General features: G+C 46.5%; 1 protein-coding gene and 1 long non-coding RNA gene across 7 annotated transcripts in view; one reads left to right on the top strand and one right to left on the bottom strand.

Annotated features, from left to right (window-relative positions):
* The window catches only part of HMGXB4 (HMG-box containing 4), a 30,378-nt gene extending 18,331 nt beyond the window's left edge, over positions 1-12,047 (bottom strand). For 2 of the 6 annotated variants that reach the window (XM_047866629.1, XM_047866630.1), the window contains exons 1-5: positions 11,838-11,893; positions 7,290-7,388; positions 6,493-6,641; positions 6,200-6,278; positions 4,474-5,429 (exon numbers count right to left, since the gene is read on the bottom strand). In XM_047866629.1, coding sequence (XP_047722585.1) covers positions 4,474-5,429; positions 6,200-6,278; positions 6,493-6,641; positions 7,290-7,320 — 1,215 coding nt within the window. In that variant the 5' untranslated portion in view covers positions 7,321-7,388; positions 11,838-11,893. Of the gene's footprint in view, positions 1-4,473; positions 5,430-5,978; positions 6,094-6,199; positions 6,279-6,492; positions 6,642-7,289; positions 7,389-11,837 lie in introns of those variants that run through there. The other 4 variants (XR_007153939.1, XM_047866628.1, XM_047866627.1 and 1 more) reach the window with 3 other exon arrangements.
* LOC125170229 (uncharacterized) overlaps positions 12,000-23,326 on the top strand; it is a 34,747-nt gene continuing 23,420 nt past the window's right edge. Inside the window, exon 1 of the long non-coding RNA XR_007153940.1 lies at positions 12,000-12,121. This is a non-coding gene — a long non-coding RNA (uncharacterized LOC125170229). The remainder of the gene's footprint in view (positions 12,122-23,326) is intronic.

Genomic DNA, 23,326 nt, shown 5'->3' with positions numbered 1-23,326 from the left:
AAAAAAAACAACCCAATGGTGCCCCTGTGGGTTGGCTGCCTTTTACATGTATTATTATTACCTCATTTAACCCTTAACGACCCTATCAGGTAGGTCTGTCACCATCCGCACCTTCTTTTAAAAAAAAAAAAAAATTTTTTTTTAAATGTTTTTATTAATTTATTTTTGAGACAGAGAGAGACAGAGCATGAGCAAGGGAGGAACAGAGAGAGAGGGAGCCACAGAATCTGAAGCAGGCTCCAGGCTCTGAGCTGACAGCACAGAGCCCGAAGTGGGGCTTGAACTCACGGAGTGTGAGATCGTGACCTGAGCCAAAGCCGGACACCCAACCGACCGAGCCACCCAGGCGCCCCACCATCCACACCTTCTACGTGGAGAAGTTATGTCACTTGCCCAATAGCACACAGCTTGTAAGTGGCAGAGCCAGGCTTTGAACCCAAGTGGTGTGGCTCTCCAGCCCACACTCTTAGCCTTGAATCACTTCACGCATACATCTTAAAAAAATCTAAGCCTGACTTATCTTCTCCCAAAACAGCCATCCTTCTTGCTTCTCTACTTTTGTGCCAGTGCTGGTCATAGGATCCAAGCAGGAAGTACACAGAGGCTTTCCGTGTTTCTACCAGTGCGAGAGCCAACCTCTGCTCGCTGTAGTCTGGGGGGACGCTATTCCTGAAGCTTTCCTTTTGATCTCTAGGTGGACTTTTAGTTCTTTTCTATACTGAAATAAAACCCAGGAAAGGAATTTTTTTTTTTTTTAAACTCCACGAGAAATTTTTATGCAGAGGTCAGGTTTAAAACAACATGGTACATGTTCCATAAGTATTTGCTGGATAAATAAATGATTACATTCAGAGTATGACTACTTCAGGTTTGGATAGTCACGATCAAATGCTGATTCCTAATACAATTTTTGCTATAAACTACCGTTCATTTTTTACTAGCAACTGCTAGCCCCGTGGGGGAATTATAAAGAAGTCCCACACTTGAAGAGATTATAATTTTATTTTCCAAGGCACCCAGGTTCAAAATCTTAAGGGACATCTTTATCCTCATTTATGTTTCCGCCTTCTCAGATCCAAGCCCTGCAGCCAGACCTTATCGGTTTTCCCTTCAGAGTCTCTTCTGAATCTCTACCAGGCTTTTCCAGTACCCCAAACCTTGGACTATAATAACCTCCTGCATGGTCTGTCACAATCTCTCCTTGGTCTCACCCACCTGCCGCCATGCTATCATTTTCTTCTTACACGATCATGTGGAGCATATCTAAGTCCTGCCCATAAGCCCGAAGTGCCCCTTGCCAAGTCCTTAACTAATTCAAGATTCTTACAATTTGCTCCTGACCCACCTTTTCAGTACTAGGTCTGCACCCATTTCATTCACTTTACATGCATCACAAAATGCCTACCAAGGGCATTGAGGAGATGAAGGGGACGGTAAGGTGACCACAACAGCCCCTAAGGAGCTACGGCACCCTCAAGGAGCTTACCGTCTTTAACAGGGGAAATGGAATACATGCATAGAAAACCCGAATGTTAGGGAAAGTTAAGTGCAGTGACTTCCCACAGCCAGCTGGCAGGGGAAGTCACAATTGTGGTCGGAGGGGCAGCAAGTCTTGGAGGAGGCGGCACTTGATTAGGTCTTGAAGGGAAGGCAGAGCTTCAGTATAGGAAGGAGAATACGGAAGAAGATCACTACACAAAATGAGCAGAGGAGTAGAGGGAAGAATGTAGGGGCCAAGAATGGTTTCCCCACAGTGCATGTAAAGCCGACTAAGGGGGACAGCTGAGAAGGAAGGCTGAAGGCTAAATCACAGACAATTATGATGCTTGGCCTCGGGTCTGGACCTTGATTATCTACTCATTCGACAAGCATCTATGGACTAACTTTGATATTTAGTCATTCAGCAAGCATCTATGGACTAAATACAGCGGGCCAGACTGCGGGTTCAGTGCTAGGGATGAAGTGGAGAGCGTGACAGACAGGACCCTGGTCCTCTCGGAGCTTAGGGTCGAACGTGAAGGTGGGAAGGATCCACTGAAGATGCTGAACCAGAGGACTGTTGGCATCACTTAAGAACTTCTGGTACTTAAGAACATTCTGGCATCAGGGTGTAGTAAATGCATGGGAGAAGAAACAGAAAGGAGGCCATTTACTGCATTACGTACGGGGAGGGATGAGGTCCAGGATGGAACAGTGGTAACGGAGTACATAAAGGCATGGGGATGATTAAGGAGGAAGGATATCGAGCACAGTCCTTGAGTGGAGCTACAGGAGAGGGAAAGCAGGGAGGCGGAGACGCAAAAATGCACCATAAGACTGGGAAGCAACCAGAACAGTGGGTGGCTCTGGGGCGGGGACCGACAGGCAAGGGGTACGAGAAAGCTGTTTGGGACGATGGGAATGTCTGTCTTGACAGGTGTGGTCACACAGGCGTATGCATTTGTCAAAACTCACCCAGTGGTAGACTGACCCCATGCACATCTGCACGTAAGTCTACCATGAAAAAAAAAAAGTCCTGAAAACAAATATTGAACTTAAGTTAATGACACGCAGGCTGAAGCGTTCAGCGATGCGATGTGTGAGATCTATAATTGACTTCAAAATACTTTGTAAAAGATGGATGGACAGATGTCTCATGAGGGAGACAGCAAGATAATAACTACAGAATCTCACTGGGTGGCATATTGTGCTCACTGTACCATTTCAAAGCTTTTGGTTTGAAAAATTTCATAATAAAGCGTCAAGAGAAACGACGCAGCATATAGTTTTGAGTCTGGGCTGACTGGAAGGGCCCAGAACACAGAAGCAGATGGAGGAGGAGATGCAGGTTTGGGCGACGGGATGATGAGCTTAGTCAGTGACATGTGGGTCTGAGGGACCCAAGGCATCCAGGTGGCAATATTTATCAGGCAGTTAGAAACACAGGACTAGAGTTCGGTGGTTTTGCTGTGCTACTTCCTAAACGTCTTTCTGCCACCTTGGATGCCTTTGTACTGAAATCCGTTTTCTTCCGTAAGCTCTGACCACCCTGACCTCCTACGTTCAGCACTGTACGATTAGTTTATGGCACTGTCATACATCACTAGCGAATGGAAATTCTCAGGATAAAGGGCATCTTACACAGAATACATACGATTTCACGAAGCAATTCGCAAATAAATGAATAAAACCTGACCCAGTGTCTGACTATGCAGCTCTTGACACGCACACTGATTCGTGGCTCGGAAGGTACACTTTTGTTTTTCGTTTCTTGAGATATACACACTTCAAAGCCACTCTTTGCAGTGGGAAACATGACCTGTACCCGTCACAGGCTGAACCGAAGCTCCCATTTCCAAATTCTTAAATACTTGACTTTCTCCTTCTTAGCAGCTTCTCTTTCAGACTTTATCTGACATTTCATCTTGCAGAACTCTAAACAAAGGAAGCCAATGGTTGTCCTCGGGTGGCGAAACTAACCTTTCTGAGCTTCTTCTTTCTACGATTCTCGATTTCTAAATTTCTGCAATAGCAATTACTTTGATAACAGGGGAGAAAGGTTTATTTTTCAAAGAAAACCTGTAATGACATAGTCACCAGCCCCTACTGTACAACTGCTAGAAAGTTTTTCAAGTTGCGGGAAAGAAGTTAAACCAAGCTGGCTGATTTCTCATTCCTGTCTCCTCAGCAATCTGTGGGCTCCCTGAGGTCGGGAGCTAGGTCCCGCTCAGCTCTGCTCCTCTTAACATGAACCACAGCACTGGGCCTGGTAGACAGCAGGCGCTCACATGGTGAAAGAACACACATTTGACACCAGAAAGTGGAAAGCACAGTTAGTGGAAAGCCATTCCCTTATTCTGTTAACCTGGTCATTATTCTTCTCATTTTGAAAATCTGTTTCTCAAAGTAAGCTCACAGAATACCTCTGGTACCTTGAGTCTCTCTCAACTGCCCCAGGCAGCCAGTGCTGCTGAGTGAAAGAAAGTGGGTTTGGCTCCTTCCGTGAATTCCAATTTCAAGGGTGTCCCTAACCCTATGCCTGGCACAATGGGAGAACAGCTCCGTTAAGAAAACCCATGAATCTGGGGTGCCTGGATGGCTCAGTTGGTTAAGCATCTGACTTCCGCTCAGGTCATGATCTCACCGTTTGGGAGTTCAAGCCCCACATCAGGCTCTGTGATGACAGCTCAGAGCCTGAAGCCTGCTTCAGATTCTGTGCATCCCTCTCTCTCTCTCTGCCCCTCCCCAACTAGTGCTCTGTGTCTGTCTCTCAAAAATAAATGAACATTAAAAAAAATTAAAGAAACAAAACCCATGAATAATCAAGACTGCTCTTATTTTCGCATCAGCCACACTTGGCCACTGGTAATATTTTACATTTCACGCCATCCCACCGGACGGGGCCACACTCCCCACGGCTCACCTCAGCTGCCGAATTCCAAGTCCGCTTACTACCATCGTCACTTACCCACCGCACTTTAAAGAATGGTTTACCTTTTCTCCTTTCTCTCTCTCTCTGTCTTTCTCCTCTTTTTTCTTCTTTTTCTCACCATGCCCATCTGTGTGGAGGCTGGGCAGTGGGGGGGGAGGGGCAGCCGCCCCAGCGTGCGGGGCGCTGGGAGGAGGGCCGGGAGCCACTGGGGCCTCTCCCGCTGCTGCGGCCGAAAGTCCTGAACTTCTCTTGGACTTGGAGTGTCGCTTCTCTTTATGCTTCTCCTTGTCCTTCTTCTTTTTGCTCTTCTTTGACTTCTTCTTCTTCTTGACTTCCCGGTAGGAATCATCTATCACTAGCTCCCCAGCCTCTAGCTCCCCACCAGAGGACGAGTCTGATTCTACCAGAATAGGTTCAAGTCCTGAAAGATCAAGGTTAGCGCTGTGGGAGTCTGGGAATTGGGAGGCATCCGACCCACCGCCTTCGGGGCCAGGAGAGGAATGTGGGTCCGAGGCGGACTTGTGCTTCTTCCGGGCTGTTCTCAGAAAGCTCTGTAACTCGTGTCCTAGGAGTAAAGCACCTTGCTCATCCCGAGCTGATTTCTTAGAGGATTTTTTCACCGTTGCTTGTTGAGAGGGGTACTGAAAAGACTCCTCATCAACCGAGCTGCTTCCCTTCTCCTTTGGCGAGAGAATGAGCTTCATCTTTAAGCCGTCGGGCTCCCGAAGGGTCAGTGTCTCTGTGTTCACATAGAGCGGTTTCATTTTTTTTGATTTGTGGGAACCGCCATCCTCCAGGGACAGCTCCCCACCGCTTCCACTTACTTTCTTCCTGTGGTGTTCCTTTTTACTCTCTGAATGACTTGAAGAACTGGAGGATTTCTCCCCTGTCTTTTTGGAGGGCTTGGAGCCTGTTGCCAGCGGGGAAGTGATGGCTTTCAACAGATCCATGGCTGTATCGGCAGACTGCGGGCTGGACTTCTTCTTTTTCTTCTGTGACGATTCCAAAGACGAAATATCTAGAAATAATCAAGAGAAGTCATGTCCACACGACAAACCAACTTCCAACAAGTTTCCTCTCTCACCCAAAACACTCAACTAACACGAGCAAGAGGCTAAGAGAAATGATTTGAGGGGGGACCCTTCAACTGATTCCTGATGACGCCCGTGTGCTTCTTGGCTTGGTAGATTCTGCCTGACCCCGGACACAGTTCTCGCCACTAAAGTCGTTTCTCTTCACTGAGACTTCACGAGCAACCAGAGAGAGCGGACCCAGAAGAATGGACTAAGCTGTGGGATTATGAGTAGTCACAATTTGGGTTGCACTGCAGACAGAGTGTCATCTGTTTCTGTGTTCAGGACAAGCCCGTTCTAGTAAAGGGTTAGTCTCATCAGCTATGCGCGTAAGAGAGCTAAGAGAGGCTGGTCTTGTGAGTGGATATGCACTGCACTGAGAAGTAACCCACAGGTGCAGGCCCGAGGGCCCGGGACTACATACGGCAAAAGGGATGCTAGGTAACAATGGGCAGAAGAGAAGTGGATGATTGGGGGGAGAAGGAACCTGGTACCTGGTGTATCACAAATGAAGACTGTTCTTCTATGCTGAATCCTCCAAAATACCAGCCCTCCACCTCTCTCCTCCTTCACACTGGTTTATCGGCACTCAGAACAAGAACCACTGTCCTGTTAAATAGGCCACTGAGTCAGCAACATCTGGATCCCTTTCCCCTACCCCGACTCCAAGAACCAGTGATGTGTTCATCCCACCTGCTGCCCCTTCCCTCCTCACCTCCATGGTAGTAATCATCGGAGGAGTGCTTCCTCTTCTTCTTGTGCGTGTCCGTCCCCAAGAAATAAAGTTCGCTATCCTGGAATTGAAGAGGAAGAAGAATTGACCAACGAATAAGACGGGGCCCGATTTTGTTCTTTGATTTCTGACTTTGGAGAACAAAGTAAAATACGGGAAGTACTACAAACGGGTGCCAACAATGTTTATTTTAAGATAAACTTCTTTCTTCAAGTATGAGGAAATAGGATGTGAGACAGTTAAAAGCTTTCCTAATTCAAATGTGTAGAATTTACCTTTAACTTCTTCTTGGAAGAATTTCTGACCTGAGCAGCGATTTCTTCCTCTTCCCTTAAAAAGTCTTTGTAAGAACGTTTCTTTTCTCGTTGGCTTCGGCCAGCAGCTAGTCCTGTGTCCTCAGAGCTGTGATCACCATCAAAGCAATCTAAAAGCCGGGTTCATTTGGGAAAGGAAATGAGAAAGATTAAGTAAGTGGCAACCAAGTCACCACATACGTAAGGCAACAGGCCCTCCATTTCCAAGTTAAAATGTTTCAAGAAGCCCACTGGCATACGGGGCTAGGATCCAAGGGGACAAGTGTATTTCTTGATGACCTGGCTGCAAATACAAGAACCAAACCTGAAGAAACAATGCTTCCACGCTATGCAAAGCCCAATGTGCATCCTCAGACATGGTTTCTTAGTTGTGATGTGGCAGGTGGACACAGACTTGCAGAGGTAAGGCTGAAAAGAATAAGGATTCATGCGCTGTGCTGCTCTGTGGGAGTCCAAAACGTGACTCTTATCCCCAGACTCCTGCACATGGAGCTGGCAAGGACCACGAGTGCTGCAGGGGATCACCCCAATAGACTAGAGACTTATATTTCAGACTCTCGTGTTGGAACCCTGTCCTGGTTTTCGCATCCATGGGCCCAGTTGGGGGATGTTGTGGAGGCTGAGTGTCATTAATACTGCTCTGGGCCAGCACTTGGGAGTCCAGGCTGTGATGGCCAGTCCTGGTCTCTATGTCCACAGGCTGCAAGGATTGAAGAGGAAACCCCCTTTGGAATGCTTCTCAGATTAAGGGGTCATACCTTCTTTCTTCACGGAGTCATCATAAGCCATGGTGGTCCTGCAGGGCCTTTGTGAATGTGTCACTGTGTCCAGGCTCCTTCCCGTCTACAGGACCAGGTCTGAGAAACAAAGAAGGAAAACCCTCCTGTAATGCGAAATCACTGTGGAGAAGCAACCTTCCAGATGGAAATGCGTAGTGATCCAAGGGCAGACTGGAAGGGCAGCAAGAAATAAAGGAGTGTCTCGTCACCTCCTCATTCTGCTTGTAAATGTATCGGGGTTGAGACTGCAGGAAGTGTACTGGGCTTAATTTGATTTGACTTATGAGGTAGAGTTGTGGTTTGGTGAAGTATATGAAATACCTCCCACAGAATAAAAAAATACCTCAAAATTAATGAGAATTTCTGAAATGCCAACAGGACTGACAACACCGAGATGGTAAATACTGACATTAAGTCAGAGGGATAGGTTCAGTCACAGTCATGAAATGCACAGATAAAGCAGGATGCAGAGGAAGACAGATTACAGCAAACATTCCAGACCATAAAGTCCTACCATGCGGATTGGCAACAGGCTAAAATCTATCGTGTTGCAGTTTAAACAGAAAGGATAACTTTGCAGTGTAATTTTTTGGTCTGCATTTTGTTGAGTTATATGAATTTGCTCAAAGCTGCAGAGGTATAAAAATAAGTATACTTCTTATATTGGTTGGCCACATGACAGCTTTCAAGGCTATCAAGCCTCTGTTAAAAGGCTAGGTGGAAATAAGGAAGAATTCATTTGTCCACTGGCGGTGAAGTTTTTGTGATTAAGATTTTTACTGATTTGAAGGGTTACCGTAATGTAAATGTTCTAAGTATTATTCTGAAGACGTTAAACTTTTTCTGGCATTCACGTTTATACGTCTACTATGACTTTGACAATGACAAGCTGTAGACTGCACTCTAGGATAAAGTTCTTCAAATACTTTAAGGACAGGTAATGTCGCAAGTCCTGCAGGAAGTCTTTGCAGGAAACTTAAAAATGACAGACTAAGTATATCAAAAAGTGTTCTCATCCAGTTAGTGAAATGCTTACAAGGTGACTGGATTGGCTATTTACTTAAATTTCATTTTATTTTCATTACTATAAGGGGATTGAGAAATGCTGACGGGCTCTCTGGTGAGACACTGCCAATCCCTTAGGCGGGCATGGGCAATGCTGAAGTGTGTAACTTTCGTGACAGAGAATCTGATTAACAAGGGGAACTTTCCTAAGTTACATCGAAGATAAACGAGAAGACTTAATTGCACGAGTCAGATAAAATACAGTGCGTAGACAAGCCTAAGTTGAGCGTACAAAGAGAAAAAGCATTACCAAGAATGATTTACAAGGAACATTCAGAAAAGTAACACAAGAAAGTACTTCTCCACTTCCCTGAGGAGAATGAAGAATGGAGTTGGTCAAGGTCAAGAGAATCTAGAGTGAAGTATAGAAACCAAATCAGCTGGATTATTTGAGTGATAAACTGGAGAACTGCTTGCTCTGAGGGCTTGTCATAGGAAATGAAGGGGCTATAAGGTCAGATCTCATGTAGAAATATGAGGCAACTTGCACCACTGTAGCTAGATTTCCATGTTCCAGTATTCAACTTTCTCAGGTAGAAATTACTGCCCTCCCACCTGTTGGGATGAGCACTGGGTGTTGTACGGAAACCAATTTGACAATAGATTTCATTAAAAAAAAAAAAAAAGAAAAAAGAAATTACTGCCCTCCCCTCTCCACACAAGTGGTGCAGACTGCAAGCGGTAAGGCAAGGGGGAACGTCCGAGGGAATTACGTCCATTCATTTGAAAACAGTATACCCTCTCACTGGCACTAAAATATACTGAATTTATCAGAAAAAAAGATAAAGGTCCCGTTAGTTTTCACAGGCTGGTAATGCCAAGAAATACAGCAACTTGAGACCTGGAGTTTTAAATGTTTTTCATGCCAAATGAATTCTGGCTAAGAATGTTTGAGAAATAATAAGGAAAAAAATCTTAAACATTCGGGATCATAAATATGGCCATCAATTTGTTGTCAACTCCAAGAACAGGCACTTTTGCAGGCCCTGAGACGTACGGGCAGGCCTTCTTTTTAGTAACATCAAAACTAACATAAGCCAGAGTGGAACGGTCTAACAGTCAAAATGGGAGTAAGTACCTCTGAAGACAGTATGAGAGAGAACACCACGATGTGACTTCAGAGCTGTGAAAAAAATGTTCGTGGTCTCTTAACTGACTGCTTTGGAAAACCACCAGTGGATTTAAAAAGTTGTGAAAGGGAACAGAAAATTAGGAGCTGATCCTCAGAGGCACGGGCAAATACAGAAAACACATGCTGGTATTGGCATGACGTATTGCAATTAGGCCTGCTCCTGTTTAAACTTTCAGAGAAACGCTGAAGAGCATTTTATACATTACAGAATTAAATAACCCATAGAGAGAGAGAAAAAAAAAATGAATGGGACCTGAAGGCAAGGCTGATTCACTAAAGAACTGGAATAGCCAAGAGCTTAAAAAACTTAAAACACAGTGAACTCTGTTGCTCACAGCTTGGGCAGATTGATGGACCTTGCGTTTCGAGATTCTTTAAAATCAAGGTATTATTGCAGCTCAGGGGTTAGTTTGGGTTGCTGACTCACAAAGGAAAGATGAAACCAGATAAAGAAGTCTCAGGCAATAGTGTGGAAGAAAGGCAGAGTTAGGACAACATTTATATAGGATCAGATGACCCCTCGATATTCCTTCCAGGTAATCATTATCCACGATAAATTCAGAGTTCAGGGTTAGGCAGCAGACTGTGGGACTAACGGAAGTGAAAAATATTATTAGCCTTGATTTCCACGTTAGAAGACAGAGGCCATAATTAACATGAAATGTTGGCACAATGAAAACAGGTGTTAAAACCCATTCTCCTGAATCCCATCATTTTGGAGTTTACGGAATTCAGTGTTGTCAACTTCAAGAGGCAGGGGTAGTTTTATAATTATGTTCTTCTCAGTGTGCTAAGAAATGATACCGTAAGTGAAAGTTCGTTACTTAATGTTGCTTATGCTTATTTTGCAGGTCCAAATGAAATGAGAAGTATTGAAACAAAAAGTTTCAGAAGGTGATTTTTTTTTTTTTTTGCGGTAATCTGAGCCCCAGCGATCGTTGTGAACGAATTTCTTCATCCCAGAACGTGAGTACTGGAAAAGAGGGAACAGAGTAAGGCCCTCGATCCGAGCAGTGAGCGAAACGCTGAAATCCGGGTCTAGTCCGCGACGACAGCCATGTTCAAGGGTCCCTGTTTTCTTCCAGCCTTCCTCCAGGAACCCAAGTGGGCGGTCAGTGCAGGAAAAGGAAGGTGCTTTGCCAGCTGTTGCCAGTTGCTGAATTGCTACAGTTGTTTACTTCTAGGATAGAGCAGGTGCTGTCTTGTCATTTTTGTGGAGATCGCCTCCAAACTCGGAACGCAGAGACTCCGAATTCCTGCCACTCCCTTCTCCAGGAACCTACCTATGCAGCACTCACAGCCCCTGCCAGCTCTGGAAACTGCAGAGATCCCGACAGCCTGGGATGGGGATTGAATCCTCTCATTGCAAGGGAGCTGAGCGGAACCACGACCACCGCACAGATCGGCCGACAACACACATTTCCAAAAAACCACCGGGACGAATTTTGACAAGCTTTGTCCAATCAACAGGCTTTCCTTTGACTGAGGGTTTTTTTTTTTTTTTTTTGGTTCTGCTATAAGGGGTCATAACCGGCCACCAGCTTAACCGGCAGAGGGAGGGGGGAGAGGTCGCTCCTCCAATGCATGATATAAAGTGAACATATACAAGTAACAGCTGCGGGGGGACACGGGCCTTGTACGGGGAAGATCGCACCCCGAAGGCACGTTCCAACTGGGTCGCCCGCAAAGAGGACCCACAACACTGGGTTATTTATACAGAGAGCCCCCAGGACCACCCTTTTTGCGGTCCCCACGCAAACCAATGGGATTCTCCCGGCAGTTTTGCAGCAACAGCTAGTTCAACAAAGCTCTGTGAAGAGGAAAAGAAGAAAGCTCCTCGCATCCTCTCCGCCGGCTTAGGGCCCAGCCCTCCCGCCGCCCCGGCCCCGGGGCTCTCTCGCCTTGACAGCCCGGGGCCCCTGCACCCCGGGTCCCGAGCCGCGCCGCGGCCCCGACCCGCTCCCCGCGGTCCCGGCGGCCTCCGGGCGCCCCCGAGGGCGGAGACGGCCCGGGCAGGGGGAGGGGCGGCCCCGGCCCGCAGGCCCCTGGGGCGGCCGCACGCCCCCTCCCGGCCCCGCAGCTTTCCCGCCTTCCCCATTTGAACAGCTCCCGCCCGCCTTCCTTCCGCGGCCCGCTCCAGCCCCTTCCCGGGGGCGGACTGCGGCCGCTACTCCAGTCCCCGGCTCGGCCCCTGGGCTAGGCCGCGCCGGGCCTGAGGCGCCCCCGCGGCGGTGTCGCGGGCCCAAGCGGCGGGTGGCGGCGGGGCGGGGCCGCTGCCGCCTCGGGGAGGGGGCCCAGCCCGGCCTCGTGGGGGCTCCGCTCGCCGCTACCTTCACTCGGCTCGCCCGGATCCCGCCTCAGCGCCGCCGACCGCCGCCATCTTGGAGAAGGAGAGAAAAGCGCGAGCGGCCAGGGAGCCTCAGTCGAGCCCAGAGCGCAGGCTCCGGCTCGGGAAGGGGACTCACGCTCCTGACGGAGCGCCGAGCGCATCGAAAGAAACGCGCTACTGGCTGAGCCCGGGAGCTGGGATTGATTGAGAAGTTGCCGTGAGCCCGGCGTGGGCTCGGAGCTTTACGAACGTTATGTCCCTTAACCCTCGCTGCATCCCTGTGAGGTAGGTTTGGTCACATTTTGCGGATGAGAAACAGGCTCAGAGAGGTTAAGTGGCTTGCCCAACCGTGCACAGGTAGTTGGGGGAGGAGGCAGGTACTACTGCAACTCTTGTGAATCGGAATGAGGTGAACTTTCTGCAAGACTATGCCATTTCCCTCGAGATATTTTTGTGCATCAGTGCTGTCTCTGCAAACCCTTGACCGTGCAGATTAATAGTGCTTATTGGGAATTTGGCACTTACGTTTGGGTGCTTGGCATATTTCGGAAGAATGTATTTTTCTAACAACGAACTGTAAAATAATTTACATGGTGAGCCGTCATCTGCATTTCTTCTCACATATTATTTGCATTTAAAAGTTGGAAACAGTCTTCCAACAAATGAAGAGATGCCGCACGCAGGAGAGAGACAGAGAGGGAGAGAGGGTTTTTCTGATTTGCTCTGGAGAATTTGGACCAATAGGTAGAGACTGCTGTGTGAAGATCTTGGTTCAATATGAAGACAAACTAATGTTTCTAGAGCAGTTCAGTCGTGTTTGGCTACCTCGTCAGATAGTGAGTTCCCCATTACCAGAGGAATGCAAGAAGAGCTAGTGTCCTAGTTATTGTAGAATGGAGAGAGGTTAGCGATCTAGGTTGGGTCGTAGAGTCGTGAACCCCATGGCACTCTGCAGAATTACGTGTCTGTGCACATGCGTGTTTTTCTGGGTTTAGGTCCTATCAAAGATTAGGAACCCTCGTCTTCCTGGGCTTTTGAGTCCAGAATTAGAAGGGCTGCTCGCAGGGGTTTTAATCATGCTGCTCGCTTTGCGGACTTAGACGTTGAGATGAAGAGAAGCAGATGAGTTGGCTCACAACGCACCGCCAGTGAGTGGTCAGAGAAGGATGAGAAGCCAGATGATTCGGCTCTTGGTTCGGTGCTCTTTTCACCGTATGATGCTCTCTCTCCCTCTGCACTGAGTTGAATGTCGGATTCCGTTTAATCGTGGCCCTTCACAGTCGTGAGATGAGAGATGTTCAAACACCTGAGACCAAGCGGTTGAATTTATTCCCCAAACGTAACTGCGAATAGTTAATAAAACTGCCATCATGGCCCCATCCTGCCCGTCAAAAAGATAGTCAGTGAGTTTCACCAAGAGTTATGGGATGGCTCTTCTGGGACATCTGGCCTGACATTAGGCCTCCCTGTGAGGTATTTAAGCGCCATGAGAATGTACTGTCACTCCTGTTCTTCAGGGTTGCTCAGGATGTTTTCGGCTGGAAGGGACGTAATCCCAATTCAAAACAGTTCACCAGAAAAGGAGACTTTATTGGCTGACAGCACTGAAAGGTCTGCTACCTTTGGGCATGGCTGGATCCAGGGAGGAACTCAAGTTTCTGGAGAGAGGTTCTTTCCTCTGGGTTGGCTTTATTCTCAGGCTGCAGGTGATGAGTCCACCTCCAGGCTGTATCATCCTTGCTACGGGCAGTGTCCCTGGGTGGGGACTTTCTTTTACCCGTTTGTTTTGGGAAACTCTCATTGCCTGAATTAGATCATGTATCCAAAACAGAAAGCAATCACTGTGGGCAAAGGTGTGGGGTATGCTGATTGGCTAAATCAGGTCACATGCTCTCGCTTTAAAGCAGCATAAACTCGAGGAGAATCAGGGATTCTTTTTTTTTTTTTTTTTTTTTTTTTACGTTTATTTTTGAGACAGAGACAGAGCATGAACGGGGGAGGGTCAGAGAGAGGGAGACACAGAATCTGAAACAGGCTCCGAGCCATCAGCACAGAGCCCAACGCGGGGCTTGAACTCACGGACCTCAAGATCATGACCTGAGCCAAAGTCGGCCGCTTAACCGACTGAGCCACCCAGGCGCCCCTGAGAATCAGGGATTCTTGTCAGAAGGGTAAAGGAGCGCTAGGCAAAGCCGATAGCTGTCCACCCAGCTGTACCACTCGCTTGGACCCGCCTGCTTCATGGGTCCCGTTTGTCCTGTGTCTTCTTTCATCCCTCATGAGATTGGGGTATCAAATAATTGCCCCTGTTAACCTTCTGCAGACCAGAAGTCTATCACCCCTCGGTCTGCCCTCTCTGTTCCCTGATCCCAGTCTGGTATCACTGCCTATTCATTCATTCATTCATTCATTCATTCATTTAACAGATATTTATTGGAAACACGGCCGGTGTGAGGCACTGTCCTGGGTGTTCAGAATAGAACAATGAACAAAACTGGGAGTGTCTGGACCCCCCCCCCCCCCCCGGAGTTTACGTTCTAATTGGATTGGGAACAGAAAATAGATACCATGTTAGGTGGTGATCAAAGGTAGAGAAAAAAATGCCCAGTAGGGTAAGATACCAGGAGGGAGTGGAAGTAGGGATTGTTATTTAAAGTAGCGATCAGAGGGGCGCCTGGGTGGCTCAGTTGGTTAAGCGGCCGATTTCGGCTCAGGTCATGATCTCACGGTCCGTGAGTTCGAGCCCCGCGTCGGGCTCTGTGCTGACCGCTCAGAGCCTGGAGCCTGCTTCAGATTCTGTGTCTCCCTCTCTCTCTGATCCTCCCCCGTTCATGCTCTGTCTCTGTCTCAAATATAAATAAACGTTAAAAAAATTAAAAAAAAAAAAAAGTAGCGATCAGAGAGGCTCCTCTGACTGACATGTGCACTGGAGGCGGAAGCAGAGGCCGGCCCAGCCAGAAGTGGGCTGGTGGCGGAGGCTCAGAGGCCATACATAGCTCCGGGAATGGATGCTAGGCCTTCCTCTGAGCCTCGATGGAAAAATATTCTCCACCTAATACCCTGCCATGGTTCTTTTGTTTTTTGCAACTTGGAAGGAGAGAAAGGTGGACCACTTGGTAGCCCGAAGTGGAGAAGGGCCTGGTCACGCAGACTTTGTGAGTGAGAACGTCGTCCCGTGAAAACAGGAGGATGGCATCTGGGATGTGTGAAGGGTGGGTGCTCTCTGGGCCTGGGGCTGGTCTCTGGCTCACGTGACCCGAGGAAACTGCCCCGTGCATGGTAGTAGCAGGTGGCCCGTCAAGTCCTACTTGATTTGGATGTGTTCTTCCCTGCACTTTTTTTCCGTGCTTTGGCCTCATCAGCTGTGTTGTGAGCAGCTTTGTTGCATCAGTCCGGATGGATATGCTGAGGACAGGGCCCTTTGGGCTGGGAGTGCACAGACCTAATTAAAACTACCGTAAGTGGCAAGAAGAAGTTTATGGCTCGAGGTGAAGAAATGCTAGGAGCCAGAGAAAAGCTACCGTCTAGGCCTCCGGGTCCAGGGATTCAGATCCCTCCCTCTTACCTCTGTTCACTCAGGTGGGCCGTCCTCGCGGGCCTGGAGTCACGGCCACATGTAGCCCAGGCTTCTAGGCTTACGGTCGTGAGGGAAGAGAGCTTCCCCACGCCAGCAACATGGGAAGGAATCCCAGGCAAGAATGATTGGTTGGCTTGGGGTCAGGTGGTCGTTCCATGCCGTGATGGATCATTTCTGGCAGAACCATGAAGTTGGAGTCATTTCCCAAAAGAACAGGGGAATCTATTCTGGGATGACAAATAGTAAATCCTCTGTAATGAGGCTGTGATGCCCTGTCCTTGCTTTTGAGGGGCTACTGCCTCGTGTGCAGTGTTGATTCTTCACATCCCTTGACCCTGCCCCAGCCACACCGGCCGACTTCCGGTTCCCTAGACTTCCGGTTCCCTAGACTTCCGGTTCCCTAAGCGCGGAGTGCCCCACCATGCATCCGCGCTATTGTGCACACATTTCCTTGTCTGCGGTGTGCTCCCTCCGTGCCACCACCGCTCGACCACTTTTGCCGGCTCCGTACCCAGAAAACTATTTGTTCTACAAGACGTAGCTTGAATGCCGCCTGTCCGAATCATGCTCCGTGTTCCCACACGCTCGATTTCGTGTCTCTACCACTGCGCTTCCCGCATGGATGTCAGCAATCCCCTGACATCCCTCCTCTCCCTACTCCTCAAGGGCAGGATCTAAGTCATCTTTGTCCCTCCAGCCACATGGCGGGTATTCAGCAAATCCTTTTGATTGGATGTTGTTGAATGAACAGTAGGACAGACCATTTTTTCTGGGGATTCAAGGCGACAGGGGTGCAAGCTTCTTGGGAAAGTTACATAGATGGTGTGGCGGCCCTGGGTTTACCTGCTTCACCGCTCGTCTGCAGCAGACGTCACAGCTCAGACTTCAGGGGTGGCCGTGGAATGCCAGCCTGGTGATCGTAATACCCAGCTTGAGCTTCCCTGGGGCTGGGTCAAAACTTCAAAGGCAGGAGCCTGTCTGAGAAAGCGAGAAGACACCGAAAGAGCTTGAAGATGCTCGGTGCCCGGATCAAGCTGTCCTCTGCCCCTTCCATGCCTTACTGCGTGAGTCAGGGATCTCCCCTACCTGTTGGTATAAACTGGCTGGGGGCTCCTCTGTCCTTTGGAGCCCAGAGGAGCTCTCGAGTCCCTAGGCTTCAAAAAAGAGGAAGTCCTCTAGCTGGTCCTTGCCTGTAGGGCAAGGTCCTTGCCTGTAGAATAGGGTGGGAGGGCATTCCTGGTGGAAGAGATTGGGTAAAGGGAGGCAGGGAGGCTCAGGGCTGCACCACATGCTCAGAATGACAAGCAGTGGGGTCAGGTGTGTTAGTGCTGGGGGAAGTCTGGGCCACGTGGAGAGTTATGTACTTAGTCTGGAAGGGCTGGGCCAGCACCTGCCCTCTCCTCCCAACCTGGCTGTCTCTGTCCTCCACTGTGCATTTCTAGCTGATGGGGGTGACCCTCAATTTCTTCTTTCCTTCTCCCCCAGCCTTACAGGAAAATATTTTAAACTTAGAAGTTCAAAGTACAAATATTCATGTACCCACCTCCCAGATTAAACATATGTTAACATTAGTCTCCTTATATTGGCTTGTTTTAAAATTTTATTTAATTAAAAAAAAATCTTTTTTAGGAAAGAAAGCATGAATGAGCCCCATCTCTATCCCCAGCATCAATAATAGCTCATTGCCTTGTCTTTTCTCAGAGGAATTGAAATTGGTGTGTGTCCTTCCTGTCCATGTTTTGATCACATATAGGCATAAGAGGCAGAGTAGCCTAATTAATGATTAAGAGTATTAACTCAGGAGCCAGACTTACTGGGTGAAAGTCTAACTCTTTCTTTCTTTCTTTCTTTCTTTCTTTCTTTCTTTCTTTCTTTCTTTCTTTTGAGAGAGAGAGTGCACACACATAAGTGGGGGAGGGGCAGAGAGAGAGAAAGAGAGAATCCCAAGCAGTCTCTGCATTGTCAGCACAGAGCACGGTGTGGGGCTCGAACCCACAAACTGAGATTATGACCTGAGCTGAAGTCAAGAGTTGGATGCCCAACTGAGTTGGAGATCAACTCTATTACTTTTTGCTGTGTAACCTTGAGCAAATTCCAGACATCTCAGGGTCCCAATGTCTCTCTTCTCAAAATGGATAGAAGGAAAGCAAAGCTCTTACACAGCAGTGTCTGATACCTGGCAGGTACTGTATGTGTTCATTACCATTACGCAGGAATAATATATGGTGTTGTGTTGTGTTGCACCATACCAGCACTGTTTTGCAAAGCTATGTAAGTGGTATAGGACCATTTGGTAGCAATTTGTGTTTTTCTTTTTGTTTTTTGTTTTTATTTTTAATATAAATTATTGTCAAGTTAGCTAACATGCAGTGTATACAGCGTGCTCTTGGTTTTAGGGGTAGATTCCCATGATTCATTGCTTACATACAACACCCAGTGCTCATCCCTAACAAGTGCCCTCCTCAATGCCCATCACCCATTTTCCTCTCTCCCCTGCCCCCCACCCATCAACCCTCAGTTTGTTCTCTGTATTTAAGAGTCCGTTATGATTTGCGTCCCTCCTTCTCTGTTTGAAACTATCTTTTCCCCTCCCCCTCCCCCATGGTCTTCTGTTAAGTTTCTCAAGTTCCACATATGAGTGAGAACGTATGATATCTGTCCTTCTCTGACTGACTTATTTCACTCAGCATAATACCCTCCAGTTCCATCCACATTGCTGCAAATGGCAGGATTTCATTCTTTCTCATTGCCAAGTAGTATTCCACTGTATATATAAACCACATCTTCTTTATCCATTCATCAGTTGATGGACATTTAGGCTCTTTCCATACTTCGGCTATTGTTGAAAGAGCTGCCATAAACATTGGGGTGCGTGTGCCCCTGTGAGTCAGCACTCCTGTATCCTTTGGATAAATTCCCAGTACACAATTTGTGTTTTTCAATCAGCATACCATGTTTGGGAGACTTTGCTTCTAGCCAAATTGGAATACCAGGGACCAGATTTCTCTTGCTGCCTGAAGCAATCAACAAAAAGATCCAGACAAAATATAGGAGATGAGGGTTTTCAGACCTTGAATATCAGGCAGCACAGGACAGCGATCCCCAAGATGATGGGAGACAAACAGTGTGAGCCCTATGATTGCCTTGGTTTACTGCCTGAAGTTTCCAGACTACGGTGTAGGGAAGGGTACCTCAGGTGGAGCCTGGTGATCTCCCTGAGTTGAGGAGAGGGAGCTGGGAGTTTGGAGAGATCAAGGTGGCCGGGATTCTCAGGCAGAGTGTGAATGAGGAGAGCCCTGCCCAGAAAGGGCTCCAGAGCTCCAGAGGGAGCTTGACCAGTCGGTGACTGTGTGTGAAGAAACTACCTAAGACCAGGGAAAGAACTACTCAAAAGGATTAGAGAGAGCAATCCCTATAGTTCACAAAGGGTGGGGGGATAGTTCAGGTTCTCATCAGCCAGAATGGAAAAATCTGGTAATTCATGAACTGTCTGCTAGAGTGCTCAGTTGTGGGAGGAAAGTTAACCCAGAATAGAGGCTGCTCTGATCCCACCTAACAAAATTTAAAAACAAACCTTGAGAGGATCAAACTGTTTCCAAGTAACTTAATTGTATCACAGAACAAACCCCAGGACTATCTATATGAATACAAAATATCCAGTGCACTACCGAGCCAAAATTCAGTCTCTTGCAGTCAATAAAAATTGGGAGGCATGCAAAGAAGCAATTAACTATGACCCATAATGAGGAGAAAAATCCATCAATATAAACAGACCCATAAAAGACACAAACGATAGACTTAGTAGACAAGGATATTAAAACGATAATTATAACCACATTCCATATGTTCAAAAGGAGAGAACAAAGATTAAACATGCTGAGCAGAGACATGAAAGGTATAAAAGGGATTCAGGAGGTCACATGGTTCTGGGAAGCTGGAACACATCTACTTTTTTCCTGTTATTCCTACTATGTACAACTACAATCTCTGGACATTATATAAAAACAAAAAACACAAAATCAAAAAACAAATATAAGATGACACTGAAAGTTGGGGAGAGTAAGGTAGATTTCAGGACCCAAACCATATGCCCTTCTTACACCAAACACAAAAACCAACTCAAATACATTAAAGACATAACTGGAAGACTCGAAACTATAAAACTGCTAGAGGAAAACACAGGGGGAAGGGTCTATGACATTGGTCTTGGCAAGGATTTTTTTGGGGGAGGCGGAGTAGGGGGAGGCAGAGTAGGGGGAGGATATGATGCTAAAAGCAAAGGCAATAAACAAGTGGGACTCCATCAAACTAAAAAGTTTCTGCATGACAGAGGAAACAGTCAACAAAATGAAAAGGGACCCTATGGAATAGGAGAAAGTGTTTGCAAATCATCTATTGGATAAGGGTATAATGTCAAAAATATGTAAAGAACTCATACAAGTCAGTACCATAAGAACAAATAAACCCAATTAAAAAATGGGCGGGGTGCTTGGGTTGCTCAGTCAGTTAAGTGTCGGACTTGGCTCAGGTCATGATCTCACAGTTGGTAAGTTGGAGCCCCGCGTTGGTTCTGTGCTGACAGTGCGGAGCCTGGAGACTGCTTTGGATTTTGTGTCTCCTTCTCTGTCTACCCCTCCCACTCCCCTGCACATGCTCTGTCTCTCTCAAAGATAAATAAACATTAAAAAAAAAAATAATGGGCCGTGGACCTCAATAGACATTTTTCCAAAGAAGAAGCACAGGTAGCCAACAGGAGCATGAAAATGTGCTTGGTGTCATGAATCACCAGGGAAATGCAAATCGAAACCACAATGAGACATCACCTCACACCTGTTAGGATGGCTATTATCAAAAAGTCAAAAGATTAAACAAGTGTTGGTGAGGATGTGGAGAAAAGGGGGCCCTAGTGCACTGTTGGTATGAATATAAATTGGTGCAGCCCCTATGGAAACAGTATGGGGGTTCCTCAAAAAATTAAAAATAGAAGTACCATGTGACCCAGAAACCCCACTTCTGGGTAAATATCCAAAAGAAATCACATCACAATCACTATCTCAAAGAGATACCTGCACTTTTTTGTCCATTGCAGAATTACTCACTATAGCCAAGATATGGAAACAATCTAAGTGTCTGTTGACAGATACATAGATAAAGAAAATGTGAGGGGTGTGTGTGTGTAATGGAATATTACTAAGACTTTAAAAAGAAGGGAATCCTGCTCTTTTTGGCAGCATGGATGGACCCAAGAACATTATGTGAAGTGAAATAAGCCAGAAAGACTTATATGTGGAATCAAAACAAAACAAAACAAAACCCTCACTAAACTAAACTAAAACAAAACCAAAAACCAAAAACCCACCCCCCTCAAGCTTATACTAGAATGGTGGTTACCAGAGGCTGGAGGTGGGGGTGAGGAAAAAGGAGGGATATTGATCCAAGGGTACAAACTTGTAGTTAAAAGCGACCAAGTTCTGGGGCATGCAGGTGGCTCAGTGGGTTGAGCATCTGACTTTGGCTCAGGTCATGATCTCGCAGTTCCTGAGTTTGAGCCCTGTATTGGGCTCTCTGCTGTCAGCACAGAGCCCACTTCAGATCCTCTGTCCTCTTCTCTCTGCCCCTACCCCACTTGCACGTGCATGCATCTCTCTCTCTCTCTCTCTCAAAAATAAATAAACATTAAAAAAAAAAAAGATGGGGATGCCTGGGTGGCTCAGTCTGTTGAGCATCCAACTTCGGCTCAGGTCATGATCTCACGGTTTGTGAGTTTGAGCCCCACATTGGGCTCTGCTGACAGCTCAGAGCCTGGAGCCTGCTTCAGATTCTCTCTCTCTCTCTCTCTCTCTCTCTCTCTCTGCTCCTCCCCTGCTCATTGTCTCTCCCTCTCTCCCCCTCAAAAATAAACTAACATTAATAAAAAAGATGACTAAATTCTGGAGACCTAGTGAATGGCATGGTGACCATAGTTAGTAATAGTGTATCGTGTACTTGAGATTTTCCAAGAGAGTAGAGCTCAAGTATTCTTAACACACACACACACACACACACACACACACACACACACACACACACAATGACTGGGAGGTGATGGATGTGTTAATTAGTTTGGTTGTGTTCATCACAATGTGTATGTATATTAAAACATGTCATATACCTTAAATAATATAGTTTTTTATTTCAAAAAGAGAGTCATAAACCTACAAACGTATATAGAGTTGTTCCTAACATTTCCTTATTATTTTGGTGTCTGTGGGGTTTGTAGTGATGCCACATTTTATTCCTGATATTGGCAATTTGTGTTTTTTCTCTCTCTGTGCCAGTTTTATTGATCTTTGTTTCACTGATTTTCTCCATTGTTTTTCTGTTTTCAATTCCATTGATTTCTGCTCTTTATTATTTCCATCTTTCTGCTTGCTTTTAGTTTTTATCTTCTTTTTCTAGGTTCTAGAGGTGGAAGCTTCAGTTACTGATTTTAGACACTTCCTTTTTTTGGATGTATACATTTGGAGCTATAAATGTCCTTCTTAGCCCTGCTCTAGCTGTTGTCCTATGAATTTTGATGCATTGTATTTTCTTTTTTTTTAATGTTTATTTACTTTTGGGGGGGAGGGAAGAGAGAGAGAGAGAGATAGAATCTGAAGCAGGCTCCAGGCTCTGAGCTGTCAGCACAGAGTCTGATGTGGGGTTCAAACTCTCAAACCGTGACCCAAGCCGAAGTCGGAGCTTAACCGACTGAGTCACCCAGGTGCCCCGATGCATTGTATTTTCATTCAGTTCAGCACTGTGGTGTATTTCTTTGAGACTTCCTCTTTGGCTTATTTAGAAGTGTGTTGCTTAGTTTTCAAGTATGTGGAGACTTTTCTGTTATTATCTTTCTGTTCTTGATTTCTAGTTTGATTCCACTGGTCCATGAACACACTAGGTCATATTATCTTGATTGCGATGACAATTTCACTGGCATTTACCTATGTCAAAACTCCAAGAAATATCAACCCTTTAAATATGTGCAGCTTAATATGTGTCAGTTATACTTCAATAAAGGTGTCAAAAATGTGGGAAAAAAAAGACTCAGAATTTCTGGAAGTGAAATCTACAATGTCTGAGATGAAAAATGTGTGAGACAGGACTGATGGCCAATTAGACACTGAAGAAGGGAAGGTGAATGAACTTTTAAGATATAGTGAGATGAACAATCCAAAATGAAACACAGAGAGGAAAAAAGACCCCCTCCCCCCAAAATAAAGAGTAGCAGTAAGCTGTGGGAAACTGTAAACTTAATAGAAGTGTACTTTGAGGGGCGCCTGGGTGGCTTGGTTGGTTAAGTGTCTGACTTCGGCTCAGGTCACGATCTCGTGGTCAGTGGGTTCGAGCCCCCCGTCGGGCTCTGTGCTGACAGCTCAGAGCCTGGAGCCTGTTTCAGATTCTGTGTCTCCCTCTCTCTGTGACCCTCCCCCGTTCATGCTCTGTCTCTCTCTGTCTCAAAAATAAATAAACGTTAAAAAAAAAAATTAAAAAAAAAAAGAAAAAAAAAAAAAAAAAGAAGTGTACTTTGAGTCCCTGAAAGAGGAGAGTGGATTAAAACTTATATATTAGAAGAAATATTCATATAAAAATTTTCAAATTTCCAAACTCACAAAAGTAAAGAAAAAGACTCCAGTGCACATCATAACCTATTTGCTTGAAGCTAAGGATAGAGAAAAAAACCTTAAAAGCATCCAGAGAAAAAGAAGACATGTGCACGAAAGGCTTACCTCCGTGGGCCTAAGGCTACTTCCCTTAGAAAAGTCTGCAAGTGGGGGCACCTGGGTGGCTCAGTCGGTTGAGTGTCCGACTTCGTGTCAGGTCGTGATCTCACGGTTTGTGGGTTCCCACATCTGGCTTGCTGCTGTCGGTGCAGAGCCTACTTCAGATCCTCT

The sequence above is a fragment of the Prionailurus viverrinus genome, chromosome B4 (assembly GCF_022837055.1).
Source record: "Prionailurus viverrinus isolate Anna chromosome B4, UM_Priviv_1.0, whole genome shotgun sequence".
NCBI classification, from domain to species: domain Eukaryota; kingdom Metazoa; phylum Chordata; class Mammalia; order Carnivora; family Felidae; genus Prionailurus; species Prionailurus viverrinus.
This window is presented reverse-complemented; position numbering and strand designations above follow the sequence as displayed.